Source organism: Periophthalmus magnuspinnatus, chromosome 7 (assembly GCF_009829125.3).
Source record: "Periophthalmus magnuspinnatus isolate fPerMag1 chromosome 7, fPerMag1.2.pri, whole genome shotgun sequence".
In the NCBI taxonomy this organism is placed as follows: domain Eukaryota; kingdom Metazoa; phylum Chordata; class Actinopteri; order Gobiiformes; family Gobiidae; genus Periophthalmus; species Periophthalmus magnuspinnatus.
In genome coordinates, this window is record NC_047132.1 from 15165096 (window position 1) to 15177757 (window position 12662).

At 36.1% G+C, this 12662-nt stretch overlaps 1 protein-coding gene across 7 annotated transcripts in view; it reads right to left on the minus strand.

Annotated features, from left to right (window-relative positions):
• Positions 1–12662, minus strand: part of kazna (kazrin, periplakin interacting protein a) — a 216403-nt gene that overhangs the window by 54755 nt on the left and 148986 nt on the right. For 3 of the 7 annotated variants that reach the window (XM_055222896.1, XM_055222895.1, XM_033969853.2), the window contains exon 1: positions 6092–6266. The exons of the other annotated variants lie outside the window; for them this stretch is intronic. In XM_055222896.1, coding sequence (XP_055078871.1) covers positions 6092–6122 — 31 coding nt within the window. In that variant the 5' untranslated portion in view covers positions 6123–6266. Of the gene's footprint in view, positions 1–6091; positions 6267–12662 lie in introns of those variants that run through there. 7 annotated transcript variants of the gene reach the window in all.

Genomic DNA, 12662 nt, shown 5'->3' on the forward strand with positions numbered 1-12662 from the left:
CGTGCGTGTATGTATACAAAAAACAAATCTAATTTTAAAACAAAAGCCCCAGCAAAATCTAAATTGTGAATTTCAAAGTCAGTCACCACGGTAAGTCACTTTGTGAACCTAACCTGGTCCAGAGCAGGTTTTTTCCTCTAACTCTGAGTTGAATCAGAGATCAGAGATCCTTCATTCACAGATGAAGGAACAGTTAAAACTAAGTATGATGATGACAATTTAACTTAAGTGAATGTATTTTCCACTTTTATACATTTTGTTTCAATTTGTAATATATAATGTAACACAAATCACTGCTTATGATAACTTTTTAAATGAGTTTGGTCAAGTTTACCAGTTTGATATGACACAAACAGAGGCATTGATTGAGTTAATTGTTGCTAATAAATGTATTTAATGTCACATAAAATGATTTAATTTTTTGCTAAATGCCAGAATAATGAGAAGACTTTTAAAGGCAATTTTTCATTACTTTCTTCAACGTGACAAGTTTACATACAGTAATGAGCCATAATGAGCATCATTACGTTTGGAGTTAAAAGGGAGAAGCTTGTAAGCCTGAAAACACCATCCCAACTGTGAAATACAGGGGTGTTAACATCATGTTGTGGAGATGTTTTGCTGCAGGAGGGACTGCTTAACTTCACAAAATGGATGGCATCATGAAGAAAGAACATTATTTGGAAATACTGAAGCAGCCTCTCAAGACATCAGCCAGGAAGATAAAGCTTGACCCAAGTCATATAGTTTAAAAGGAAATGGTACCAAATACTAATGAAATGTATGTAAACATCTGACTTTGTAGAAAGTCACGGAAATTTGTCTTAAAATCTTCTGATTATTCTGACATTTAGCAAATAAAATTAATTTAGTAATCCTAATTGACATAAAACCGGAAAAGTTTAGTCTGATTTCATGTTAGATGGCGAGAAAGAAAAACCTATGTGTCTATTTATATAGTGTATGTAAACGTCTGGTTTCAATTGTATATGCCCTTTTATGGCAACATATGCAAAGTAATGATGTGAAAAGATATTTTAAGTTTTGAAAGTAGTATTTATTGGGCTACAAAAATAAATATTGTGCTTTAGAGCATCATACTAATTATTCATTCAAGTATTGTTTAACATCTCATTTTAATATCAAATCTGGATTTGACCGTCCTGTCCCTCTAAGATGGACGCCTCCTCTGGTTTACCGTTGCCTCTTTTCTGGGATTCACTGATCATGAGTTGGGTAACTCTGAGTGAGGAAATAAACTCAGTGTTATTTCAGTCTGCTTTGAGAAATAGTTAAGGTTTGGGTTAAGTTTAGGACCATGATTACATTAAAGTGAGGAAAATGGTTAATTCTGGGTTTAGGAAGATAACCTGTTAGCAGAAGTCACTTAAAAAAGTCAGTCACTAGCCTTATCTCAACTTACACCATGAAATAAAACATTAAGCAGTCCAAAAATAGGCTATAACATTTTAGGCCCGTATATAGCTACAGATACTAACACATTACCATGGCAACCAGAGCTATATGATCACTACCGTTTCTCCAGATCCGTCTATTTAGCACCAAACAAAACAAAAGCACTAGAATAAGCAAACCTCAAACTAAATAAACAACAGATTTCAAAATAGGAGCACAAAAACATGACCACACCTTAAAAAGCAGCACTTAAAAAACACATTATCCAAGTGAGCCCCGGGGGTGTAAGCGTGACTGTCCCAACCACACCTTAATGCTACAAATGAATGGGCACGATGTTGGGATTTAATGGGTGCTTAGAAGCTGGTGATGAGGCATGACATGTGGACCATTCGACTGTTATGCAGACCCAGAGCTAGTGTGTGAATGTAACCACAAGAGGGGGATCAGCCTTCAATCCCTCGTTGAATTACTTGTTTTGGTTCACCACAGTTCATTCCTTAGAAAATCTCTATCTCATACATGTACTGACCAAAAAAAAGAAAGAAAGATGGAGACTGCAAACATGTTTTAGAGATAATCCACTTGTCCATCCATCACAATTGGGCTTGACAAATTTATATCCCAGTTCCTCCTGATCAACATTTAACACTTTTACATGTTTAATCTGCAAATATTTCACTGTCTCAGACTCAGATAGACTGTATAAACAAGTAGAGCCTGACTGCAAGTATCATAGCAACCAAAGAGCCAATCCAAAGTGAGGATGTTGACATTCACGCCCCTTCCTTCCCACACCGCTGGTTTAGCAGGGAGCGGGCGCTTAGCAACACTGTCAATCAAACCTGTTGCTAACGCTATCGGGAGCGATCTTACGGAAAGATTTGTCTGTTATTAATGTTCATTTCTTGAATCATGGACAAAATAGCAAAATTAAAACACCAGGATCATGTACGGCGGATTCATATGAACATTTTAAGACCAAAAGAAGCTCACTGAACAATCACAAATGGATTCGAACATGGCGGCTAGCACGTTAGCTGTGTCCATTCATATCTACAGTCTATGGTTATGATTCACTGTTTTGCATTATAATTGATGTGTCAGTGTTTGTGAGTATATTCTGCTTGTGCTGTATTATGTTGCCTAAGGTGTTCTCAATTGACTTATCTGGTAAAATACTGAATAAATAAAATTAAATAAAATAGCATAGTTAGCTTCATTATATTTAAAATCTGATTAAACACTTTACCAACTTATTTTCAATTTTTTGTGTTATAGTTTTACTTCCTTATATAAATAGAGGTAATTTCATATCTATTACTTAGCAGCCATAATGCTAACAAGAGTAAAGAGAACAGGTTTCAATCCCTGTTACACTGAAAAACTGTGTCCCCTCTCTCTGTAACTGCTGCAGTGAGCCTCATCATTTTGGTTTTAAAATGTTTGTAATAACGCACAATCGTATTTTTCTGTATTTTAGGTAAAGTAATCACAATATAGTCCCCTCTTTACTGTTGTCAGGCATCAGATTGGTCAAAAATAGGAAGATTGGGACATTTTTTGTTTAAAACTGGGACATTTCAAAGGTTTTGGATTAATCTACTGGGACAGAGGGCACAGGGCTCAAAACTGGGACTGTCCCAAGACCATCTGGTCACCCTAAACACGGGCCAAAACTTGTCTAAATTGCACAATAGTTATGATTAGACTAGATAACAACATTATTTTGTTAAATGAAGGTTTACTGCCAGAAACATGTCTTTTTGCTGTTAAAGAGTTTTCCGTCTCAGTGACATAGGTAGAGGAAATCCGTTTTAGAAGTCACTGATACTTTCTGTATTTTTGTACTTTATTTTTGATGTTTTTTTTCCACAAACTGACACTTAACTGATATAAAACTATGATAAATATTTACCACAGATATTACCCCAGCAGACCAAGTCATAATTATAAAAACTTGAAAAGCTGCCAGATATACTTTAAAAGACCAAAACTCAAGTCAGTGCTCTCCAGCGACACTGAGAAACCGTATAGAGCCTATATATTCTCGCAGTCTGCTTAGAGGTATATGTTCTCTTCGTGTATCTGTGGTGTTGGGGGAACATGTTGTGTAAAACTTTATCTGAAAACTTGAGTAAACTTTACCTTGAGGCAAAAATAGCTGGAGGTAAAGTTCACACACCGGAGGCCACTGAGTCCACTGATAAAATGTACAACATGCATGATAACACTGCAGCGTTAGCATCGTTTACTAAAGCTCTGCAAGTGTAAATTATACAAAGATTTTATTTATGGGTGTGTGGACTAACTAAAATAATTACTTTTTAAATAGCTTGCTTATTCTTTTGTATGTCTTTATTTTCTGGTGGAGGGTCTGCCACCTGGTTATGTATCTTTCATTTATTAAATTATGTTTGTAAAAAATAAATAAATAAATAAATAAATAAAAATAAATAAAAAAGTAAAAATAAATAAATAAAACAAAAAAATAAAATAAAATAATAAAAAAAAATAAAACAAAATAAATAATTCATTCATTCATCGTTGCTGATCGGGGTCACCTCTCCACAAATCTGACCTGTAACTTGGCCAGGCGGTGTCACATATTTATCTAAGTTCAATGGTGGAAGAAGTACTGGATTTTGTTCCTTAAGTAAAAGTACAGATACTGGAGGAAAAAATTGTTCAATTAAAAGTGAAAGTATCACATAAAAAAGTCTACTTAAGTAAAAGTAAAAAAGTACGTAAAGAGAAAAAACAAAGTATTTCTCAGATTTTTAGTCTTATAGGGCTTCAAATGCAATGATTTTGACACAAACAATTGAACTGATCTGTTTTATTCTAGCAGTTTTTATTTGTATATTTTAGTTTGCTCAAATTATGAACATCTTGAAAAAAATACACTCAGCCTTTTTTAAGCAGGTCTCAAACAATAATGAAAAATACTTTTACTTTTCAGTCCAGTTCAACAATGCAGTGGAGTAGAAAGTACAGATATCCCAAGATACACAGATACTTCAAGTAAAGTACAGATACCTAAAATTTAAACTTAAGTACAGCACTTGACTGCTTTTACTACATTAGGCTCCACCACCAACTTTTTTGCTGTCCTTTGGAACATTTCGGGAAAAGTAACAATCTCCATGGAAACAAACAGTTGGCTCACGGCCCAAAAAACTAAAATCAGTTTTACTAATTTGCATCTCAAATTTTTCATCCATATATAGCTCCCTGAAAACAACACACACACACAACACACACACACACACACACACACACACACACACAACACACACACACAAAGTCCACTAAAGCCCTGGGTGACTTGTATTAGACGACTACCACCGGTTTGAGCCTGCAGTGTTGATGATAAAAACACAATGACATGGACCATAAAGAGTTTGGGGATAAACACAAATGATATGTGTGAGAAGAGTCAGCCAAGAGTCAAACTAAGGTCAAACCCAAGCTACATGGAATGGGCCTAGTTTAACTAAATACTACACTGTATGTGACTGATAACATACAAACACACCACTGAAAAGCCAACGAGCAACTTCCAATACACTTTTATCACAAGTAAACAGTTACCAATGATGTTTAATTATGACTTCACATATGTGCACATGGAAGTACAGGTCAAATAGACCCAACATTTATTATATATAGTATTAGTATTTTTACATGGTCACATTTTTATAGAACACTTTTCCACCTTCAAGGCTAAAGATTTACATCAAGGAACCACTCACCCATGCAGACACCACTGTGGGTCAGTGGATCTTCCCGCTCAACCAGTCATGATTATGTCGAGAGCGGGGTTCGAACTGCCACTGGATCACTGGACAAACACTCTACTACTCCACAATCATTTAGATGCATGTATGTCACTCAAAACAGACTCTCATGAGCTTTAAACCATGTTATAATCTTGTTACCTCATCAAAAACCTGGAGTTGTGTTTTGTTTCATTCACACATGTTTGAGTAATATTTGTTATCAGTTTGTCTACATCTCCAAAGCTCAAAATGCTCTGTTCCACCTTGTGATGTCATGAAGTGGTAGTTTTCAAGTTAACAGCTACTTTTTTTTTTAACCTTTTGTTTAGTAGTGATCAGCAAACACAGGGCTGAAATTATATAGTGATTCTAGTTAAGGTGTATGGAGTTTAAAAACACAGTGTAGCACTTCCTGTATTACCACATGATGACATCACAAGGTGGAATAGAGTGTTTTCTGTTTGAGAGAAGAACTCAGCCTAAATGTGCAGGGTTTGTGTGTTAAACAGGTGTGGATGAAACAAAAACTCCAGGTCTGTTTGTGATGAGGAAACATTATAACATAGATCAGAAAATAGCGGGATATGGGCTCTTTAATTTTAGAGTTGACTGGACCGCCCTCTGCAAATACACAATGTGCACTTTTCTGTGTCAGATTCTCACTACGCAAAAAGTACGTGCACACCGCAGATTGGGAATCCCTGTTACAGCTGTCTGTTGTACTGCAGTTTTATCTGTATCTCCAACTGTTCCTTCTTTCCCAACGAACACAGCAGAGGTTAAAGTCTGCTAACATCCCTCCATTCAAACCAGCGCACTGTGGACTCACAACCTGACACCTGAAATCCACACTCTGCCTCATTGTAAACCATTATAAAGCAACTCCAACTCACCGGACTTGCTCTGCTCTGCTTCAGTCTTCATCCCCTTCAGATTAGAAGGGATTCTGGCAATAGATTCCAGGATTTTTAGTTTTGAACCAAACAAATTCACAACTAAATTTCTCCCCAAATAGTCAAATCGTGCATAGGAGCTGTTGTAAGTTTATCCATGCGTGTTTGACTACCTGGCGACTCCCACGGCTCTGCTGACACATTAGCCGTAGCCACTCCCACAATGCTTTCCAGAAATAGGCGGGGTTAACTCGGGTGTTACTGTACTGCAGGGTTTCCCATGAATTTAAAAATATGTGGAGGGGGAAAGTGGGAGGAGCTATGAGGTACGTGAGTGACAGCTGGTTTTTGCCTTAGGAGAGAAATGCCAGAAAAAACAGAGAGTTAAAGGTAATTTAGGAGAGAATAGATTTTCGCAAGACAAGGCAGTTTTATGGTCTGGTAGTGAGAAAGTGTGTGCAAGGGTTAGGTAAGGTGACAGGCAACTATTTTAAAGCAGCAATATGTACCTTTCCACAAACTGACACTTGACTGATGTAAAACTATGATAAATATTCACCACAGGTACTATCCCACCAAACAAAGTAATAAATGGATGAATGCGGAGGTGGTAGAGAAGACAAAATTTTAACTCAAGTAAGAGTAATGCTATTTCAAAATAATATTACTCAAGAAGAAGTGCAAAGTAAGGGTCCAAGACATTACTCAAGTCAGAGTAAAACAATATTTGAGGAAACTACTAGCTACCAGTGGTGCAATGTAACAAAGTAAAAGTAGTGAAGTACTAGACATACGTACAATTTTTACATACCTGTACATTTTAAACTGGATATTTTTTACTTTTACTTCACTACATTTGAGAGCAAGTATCTGTACCTTCTACTCCACTACATGTTTGAACAGAAAAAAAAAAAATTAAATAAAAAAAATATAATTGACAACATTTTGCTGTCTCTGTATTTTATCTCTGTGCAAACAGGTTCTAAAATGTGATTTTTTTGTATTTTTGTGTTTGTCAGTTCACATTTCAGGATTTTTGTGAACTGACAAACACAATTGTTTTGTTAACTGAACAGGACTGAAAAGTTAAAGTATTTTTCATGATTGTTTGAGATGTGCAGAAAAGCAGCGAGGAAAAATGTACTGATCCAGTTGTTTCTGTTGAACAAAATTCAGCATAATTCACCATAATAATAATTCACCATCACCATATTTAAGTAAATAAGTAACTTAAAGTAGTTAAAGAGCAAAAAGAGTAACTGTCGCGATGTAATATCTGATTTATAATTTGAAGTTAATGTCATTTGAAGGATTAAAACATTAAATAATGCACAAAATCTGCTATTTTCAACGGACAGACACAAAAGCTTTGTGAACTTTAAGCCATGTTACAATGTTGTGAACTCATCAAAAACCTCTGAAAACCACAAATTCTGCTTTTAGTGTCGGACAGGTAAAGTAGGAGCATAGTTATTGAAAGACAAAAACAGGAATTTCCAAGCAAGACTAATGTACAAAAATGTGCTCTTTCCACATATTTGTTGGGTGTGTCTGGAGCAGAAGATTTGTGTCTAAGCCATGTACAGACTCAGGATATTGTCATTATTATGGGTTTAAAGGCAGATTCTTCTCATTTTAAACATGTTTACATTTCATAGTAAAGATCAGCTCCAAATCTCTCTCATTGTGGTTTGAGTGCTGGTGGGAAATGAATGGAAATGTGCGCTGATTATGTATACAGACACAAAAACAACACATCAGAAATACAATCTATGTTTATAGCTGTGTGCAAGGGAAGAATCCAAGTAGTTCACTTACACCATACTTTTACTCCTACTTGAATAATATTTCGTTTGAAGTGACAGTACTCTTACTTGAGTAAAGGTTGTGGTTACTCTTCCCACTGTGAGTAACTCTAGTGATGACAATATGAAATGTTAAAGGGCAGCAGTAGCTCTGTTGTGTGTGTGTGTGTGTGTGTGTGTTGTGTGTGTGTACATTGCTGTGTGAATGTGTGTGTGGTTCCTTGGTGTAAATTGCTTAGAGTGACTTTACTATGTTTGAGAATTATATATTGTTTTGCCCTTCCAATGACATAAACTTCAAACTATAAATCAGATATAATGTCGTAACAGTTACTCTTACGATTACATTTACTTGAGTAGTAGTTTCAACCACGTACTTTTTAAGTCTTATTTGAGTGATTTCTTGGACAACTACTTTGCACTTTTACTTGAGTAATATTACTTTGAAATGACAAGACTTTTACTGTACTGTACTCTCATACTTATTTTAAAATATCCACTCATGCAGGATTCAATTGGCAGTTATGTTCACATAATCACATTAAACACAACTTGATACTGAACTTGATAGAAAACATGTATTTCTTTATATTATTTTTGTGTATTCATGTTTTACACTGGGAATATTGAGAACATAAAAAAAAAAAAAGACAAAATTTAGCTATCTCTGTATTTTATTTCTGTGCAAACAGGTTCTAAAATGTTTTATTTTTATTTTATTATTATTATTATTTTTTTGTATTTTTGTGTTTGTCAGTTCACATTTCAGGATTTTTGTGAACTGACAAACACAATTATTTTGTTAAATATTGCTATTACCCTTTCACTCACAGTTTGGCCAACTGTTTTTTTAGCACACCCACATTTTAAATGAGGTTATCCTAATACATCTCGAATTTCATCTCAAAGTGGATTTATGAAATAGAATGAATATAATATAATAAAAATAAAATAACATGTGACAAAATCTAAACTGTACCTATATTGTAACAAAACCCAGACTGACGTTCCCTCCTCATTCTCTGCTTCAGGGTCAGGACTCACACTAACCCTTGGTCCTACACGTGTCCTCCGAGCGTGACTAAGCACAAATGTGTTTTAATTAAACTCTGGGTTTGTCTCTGTGCCCTAATCACTAATGATGTGTCATTAAACAGTTTAATAACACAGACCAGTGGAGCCTCCGCCTGCAAACACAAACAGCTGAGAATAACACATTTAACTGTATTCTCCTCAAAATATAGACTAAAATCAAAGACTGTTTTTTTTTTATTTTTTTTATTAATTAATTAATTTTTTATTTGATTGTGTTTATTGCACTTAAAAACGTAGAAAAAAAACATGCAATGTGACTTGCATCTCCACAAACCTGACTCTTATTTGGCCTGGAGGAGGGGCGCCTCCTAATTGTTTCCATAGAAATTATCTCCATGGAGATTGTCCAAAGCATTGTTTTAACTTGTCATTTCTGTGGACTTATGCAGGTGAATGACACCCCAGTTACATAGTATTACTTTAAAGGTGCACTATGTAACTTTCTGGTGTTCTACAGGCCAGTGTTCTACAAAATGCTATTAAACGTATCTCTCTGTGCTTTTATTGCTCAAAAATACTTTGAAAACGTGTTTCTCTCACTGTAATAGTGGACACTTCAATTCATTTCCTTAAAGGAATGTCACCTGTTGTGTCAGTGTTGATCAATCAGGCCACTACCAATAACATCAGGGCTTATAGAGGCCATTTTCTTTTCTCTTTGTCTCCGTTTGCTTTTGAGCGGCAGCACCTCAAACTTTTTTACATGGCGTAATGAGGTAGTTTTGTACTTTTTTGTGGTTCTTTTGGCTGTTCTGTGTATGGACAATAGTTTACATGTAAATCACATTGAACAGAAGCTCTGGGGGTTTTTCCCGCAGAAGGAAACAAAACAAAACAAAACAAAAAACAAAGCAAAACAGACCATATTTTCTGTATTTTGGAGCATATTTTATGTGCACTATGTAACTTTCCTGGTGGGGGAACTCTTTCTCTTTACAAAGATGTTAATTTGCTTAAACTATTCCACAGTATGGCATTAAACATATCTATTATTTATTTATTCAACTGTTTTTGCTGTGTCTCTCAAAAGTTACATTGTGCATCTTTAGCATGTCCTTATATAATTTCATTTCTAATTTTAAAATGCAAGCTACAATATATTTTATCTATCTTACGTCTTAAGTTTTCTAGGCCAGCCCCATATTTTCTACTTTTTTAAAATGAGCTTTATTTTGCTCTTGTTTACAAGTTGGGCTGTGCATGTGTCTCCTCCTAAGACTCTCACCCAGTTTAAGAACCACTGCTCTAAAAGAACTTTCATTTGCACTTAACACATAACAGCATTGAACTGGAGACACACTTCAGGCCATGAGGCTCCTTGTGACAAATAGACCCATTATTGTGTAACAGCCAGGGTCTACATGCCAAAATATGTCCATTTCAATAATCCAATACATTTCTGTCCTCTATAAAATGTGTCGTTTTATATACAGTTATAGATTTAGTGGTTAACATCACATTATGGTCCCATTACATATCTTACTCTGCACACTCCCACTTCACACTCATCATTTCAGCGCCAAATTGCCAAGTCTCCTTTTATGAAGTGCAGAGGACATCATTGTCTCTGCTCTACTGCCCTGCTCCTAATACAAGCCTCTGACAAATACCAGTGTGAGACATGAGTCAGCACTTCCCAGACTGTGGAGCAGACCGAATAGAGAAACCAAAAAAATCTAATAGTGCCATTTATCAAGTGGAAGTTATTTAAATGTCCCATATTCTGCTATATCAACATGTTTTAGCTTGTAGTTTAGATTATAAAGGAGTATTCTCACCCAGAACTTTGCAGTAAATGTGTTTTGTTTCTAGTACATGTGTCTGAGTAATCCTGTACACTTAAATGTGCACTATGTAACTTTTGTGGTGACTGGGTCTGCCACCTACTAGACTCATGAACATTTTATCGTGTTGTTTTATTGTGGAATATTCAACAATATGACATTAAATACTGTGAAACAGACAAAGCAGAGAAAAAGACTAAACCCCCATTCAGAACAGTTACACAGTGCACTTTTAGGCTGTCCTCTCTACAGCTTCAAATACACAGCTCCACCTTGTGATGTCATTAGGTGATGATCCAGTTTTCTAACTTTTACCAGACCTCATATTGCCGTAACTGATTTTGCATAATGTAAACCACTTCAGTTGTAAATGTGGCAGCAGATGAAGTGGTTACACCGTCTGCAGGTGAAAGTTTTTAAACAACTACAAATCAAACAGTGTTGCTTTTACTTGTTTCCTTAAATTACTTTAAAGGCCATGCATCTGATTTTTCCAACATATTTAAGCAAAATGTGTCTACGCATATAGTGTAGCAGCTCTTGAGGTCAAAACAAATCAGCTGTGTACTGTCTGCACCTAATAATTTTAGCATGCTATTACTGTGACGATAAAACTCCGCTCTGGTCTCTGAAAGCTGTGAAAAGCACTTATAAACTCATTTCAATTAATTTTCAATTTTTAAAAATGTACGTTCTAAGGTATCTTCAAAGTGCTTTTTTGAAAGTATAAATAACACAATATAGTACAATAAAACATGTATTTAACGTACTTAGTTTCAGTGATTCTGCGGTGTAGTATTTTGGTAAAGCCGTCTTCTCCATAATGACTGCAATATTTTAGAAATCCACTATCACTGAGATCGTTCAAACGTTCCTTGAAATCGCCATTATTGCCTCTTAGCACATTAACCCCATGCCCCGTTGAAACACATTCGATCACCACTGACTCCCATTCACCTCACACTCATCGATAGATTCAGTCACTCCTCTGCAGGTTTCTCACTGCAGCTTTACCCCAAGGCGACGAGAACGTTTCCTTAAGTAAAAATCAATACCAGGCGTTCCGATCTTTCTTTCCACGCCGCATTTGCACACCGGCTCGGGAGGACAGCGCCGCAATTTCGCCCTGCCAAGAACGCGCCGACCCCTCAGGGCTCACGCGAGGGGTTGACTTGAGGGGGTGAGGAATCAATTGTTTGTACAGCGTCAAGTATGTGGTCTGTGGGTTTGGGGGCATCCATCTTGTTTAGCGCCTGTAAGGGATGTTGGCTAATGTCACGACACATACATTGTTAATAGAAAACGGTGTCCTCATCAATTCTCATTTTTTTTTCATTTCCGATAGATTGTCAGTGAAAGGAGCTAGCTCAGCAGAAAGAGCGGGGCAAGGGCAGTGGTCAATGGAGCGGTGAATGTTTAGCCTGTTTTAGCTTGAGGAAAATTGCTGCTTTGTGATTTTGGTGCATTATATATATGAATAAACAGTTTAAAGGTGCAGTGTGTAACTTTTCTGGCACATGCTGGTGTCTATGGAGAGTTTTACCTGGAATGCTCCACAAAATTCACCTTAATTATGAGTTTTTCTTAATGGCAATTGAGTTTATTACTAAAAAAAACAAAACTTTGAACACCTTGAACATGCACTCTGGGTCTGGGTCTGGGGTCGCCTCTCTATAGATCTGACCTGTAACTTGTAGCCGGTGCTTAAGTTTGTGTCATACTGTAGAATATTCCACGCAAAACAATAACATCTCCATGGAAACAAGGAGATGACAGTGCCTCCATCAGAAAAAGTTACATAGGGCATCTTTAATCCTTGGTAATACATTGTTTTAGTCCTGTTTTGATAGATTAGTGTTGATTTCTGCTCATTGAAAATCTTAAAAG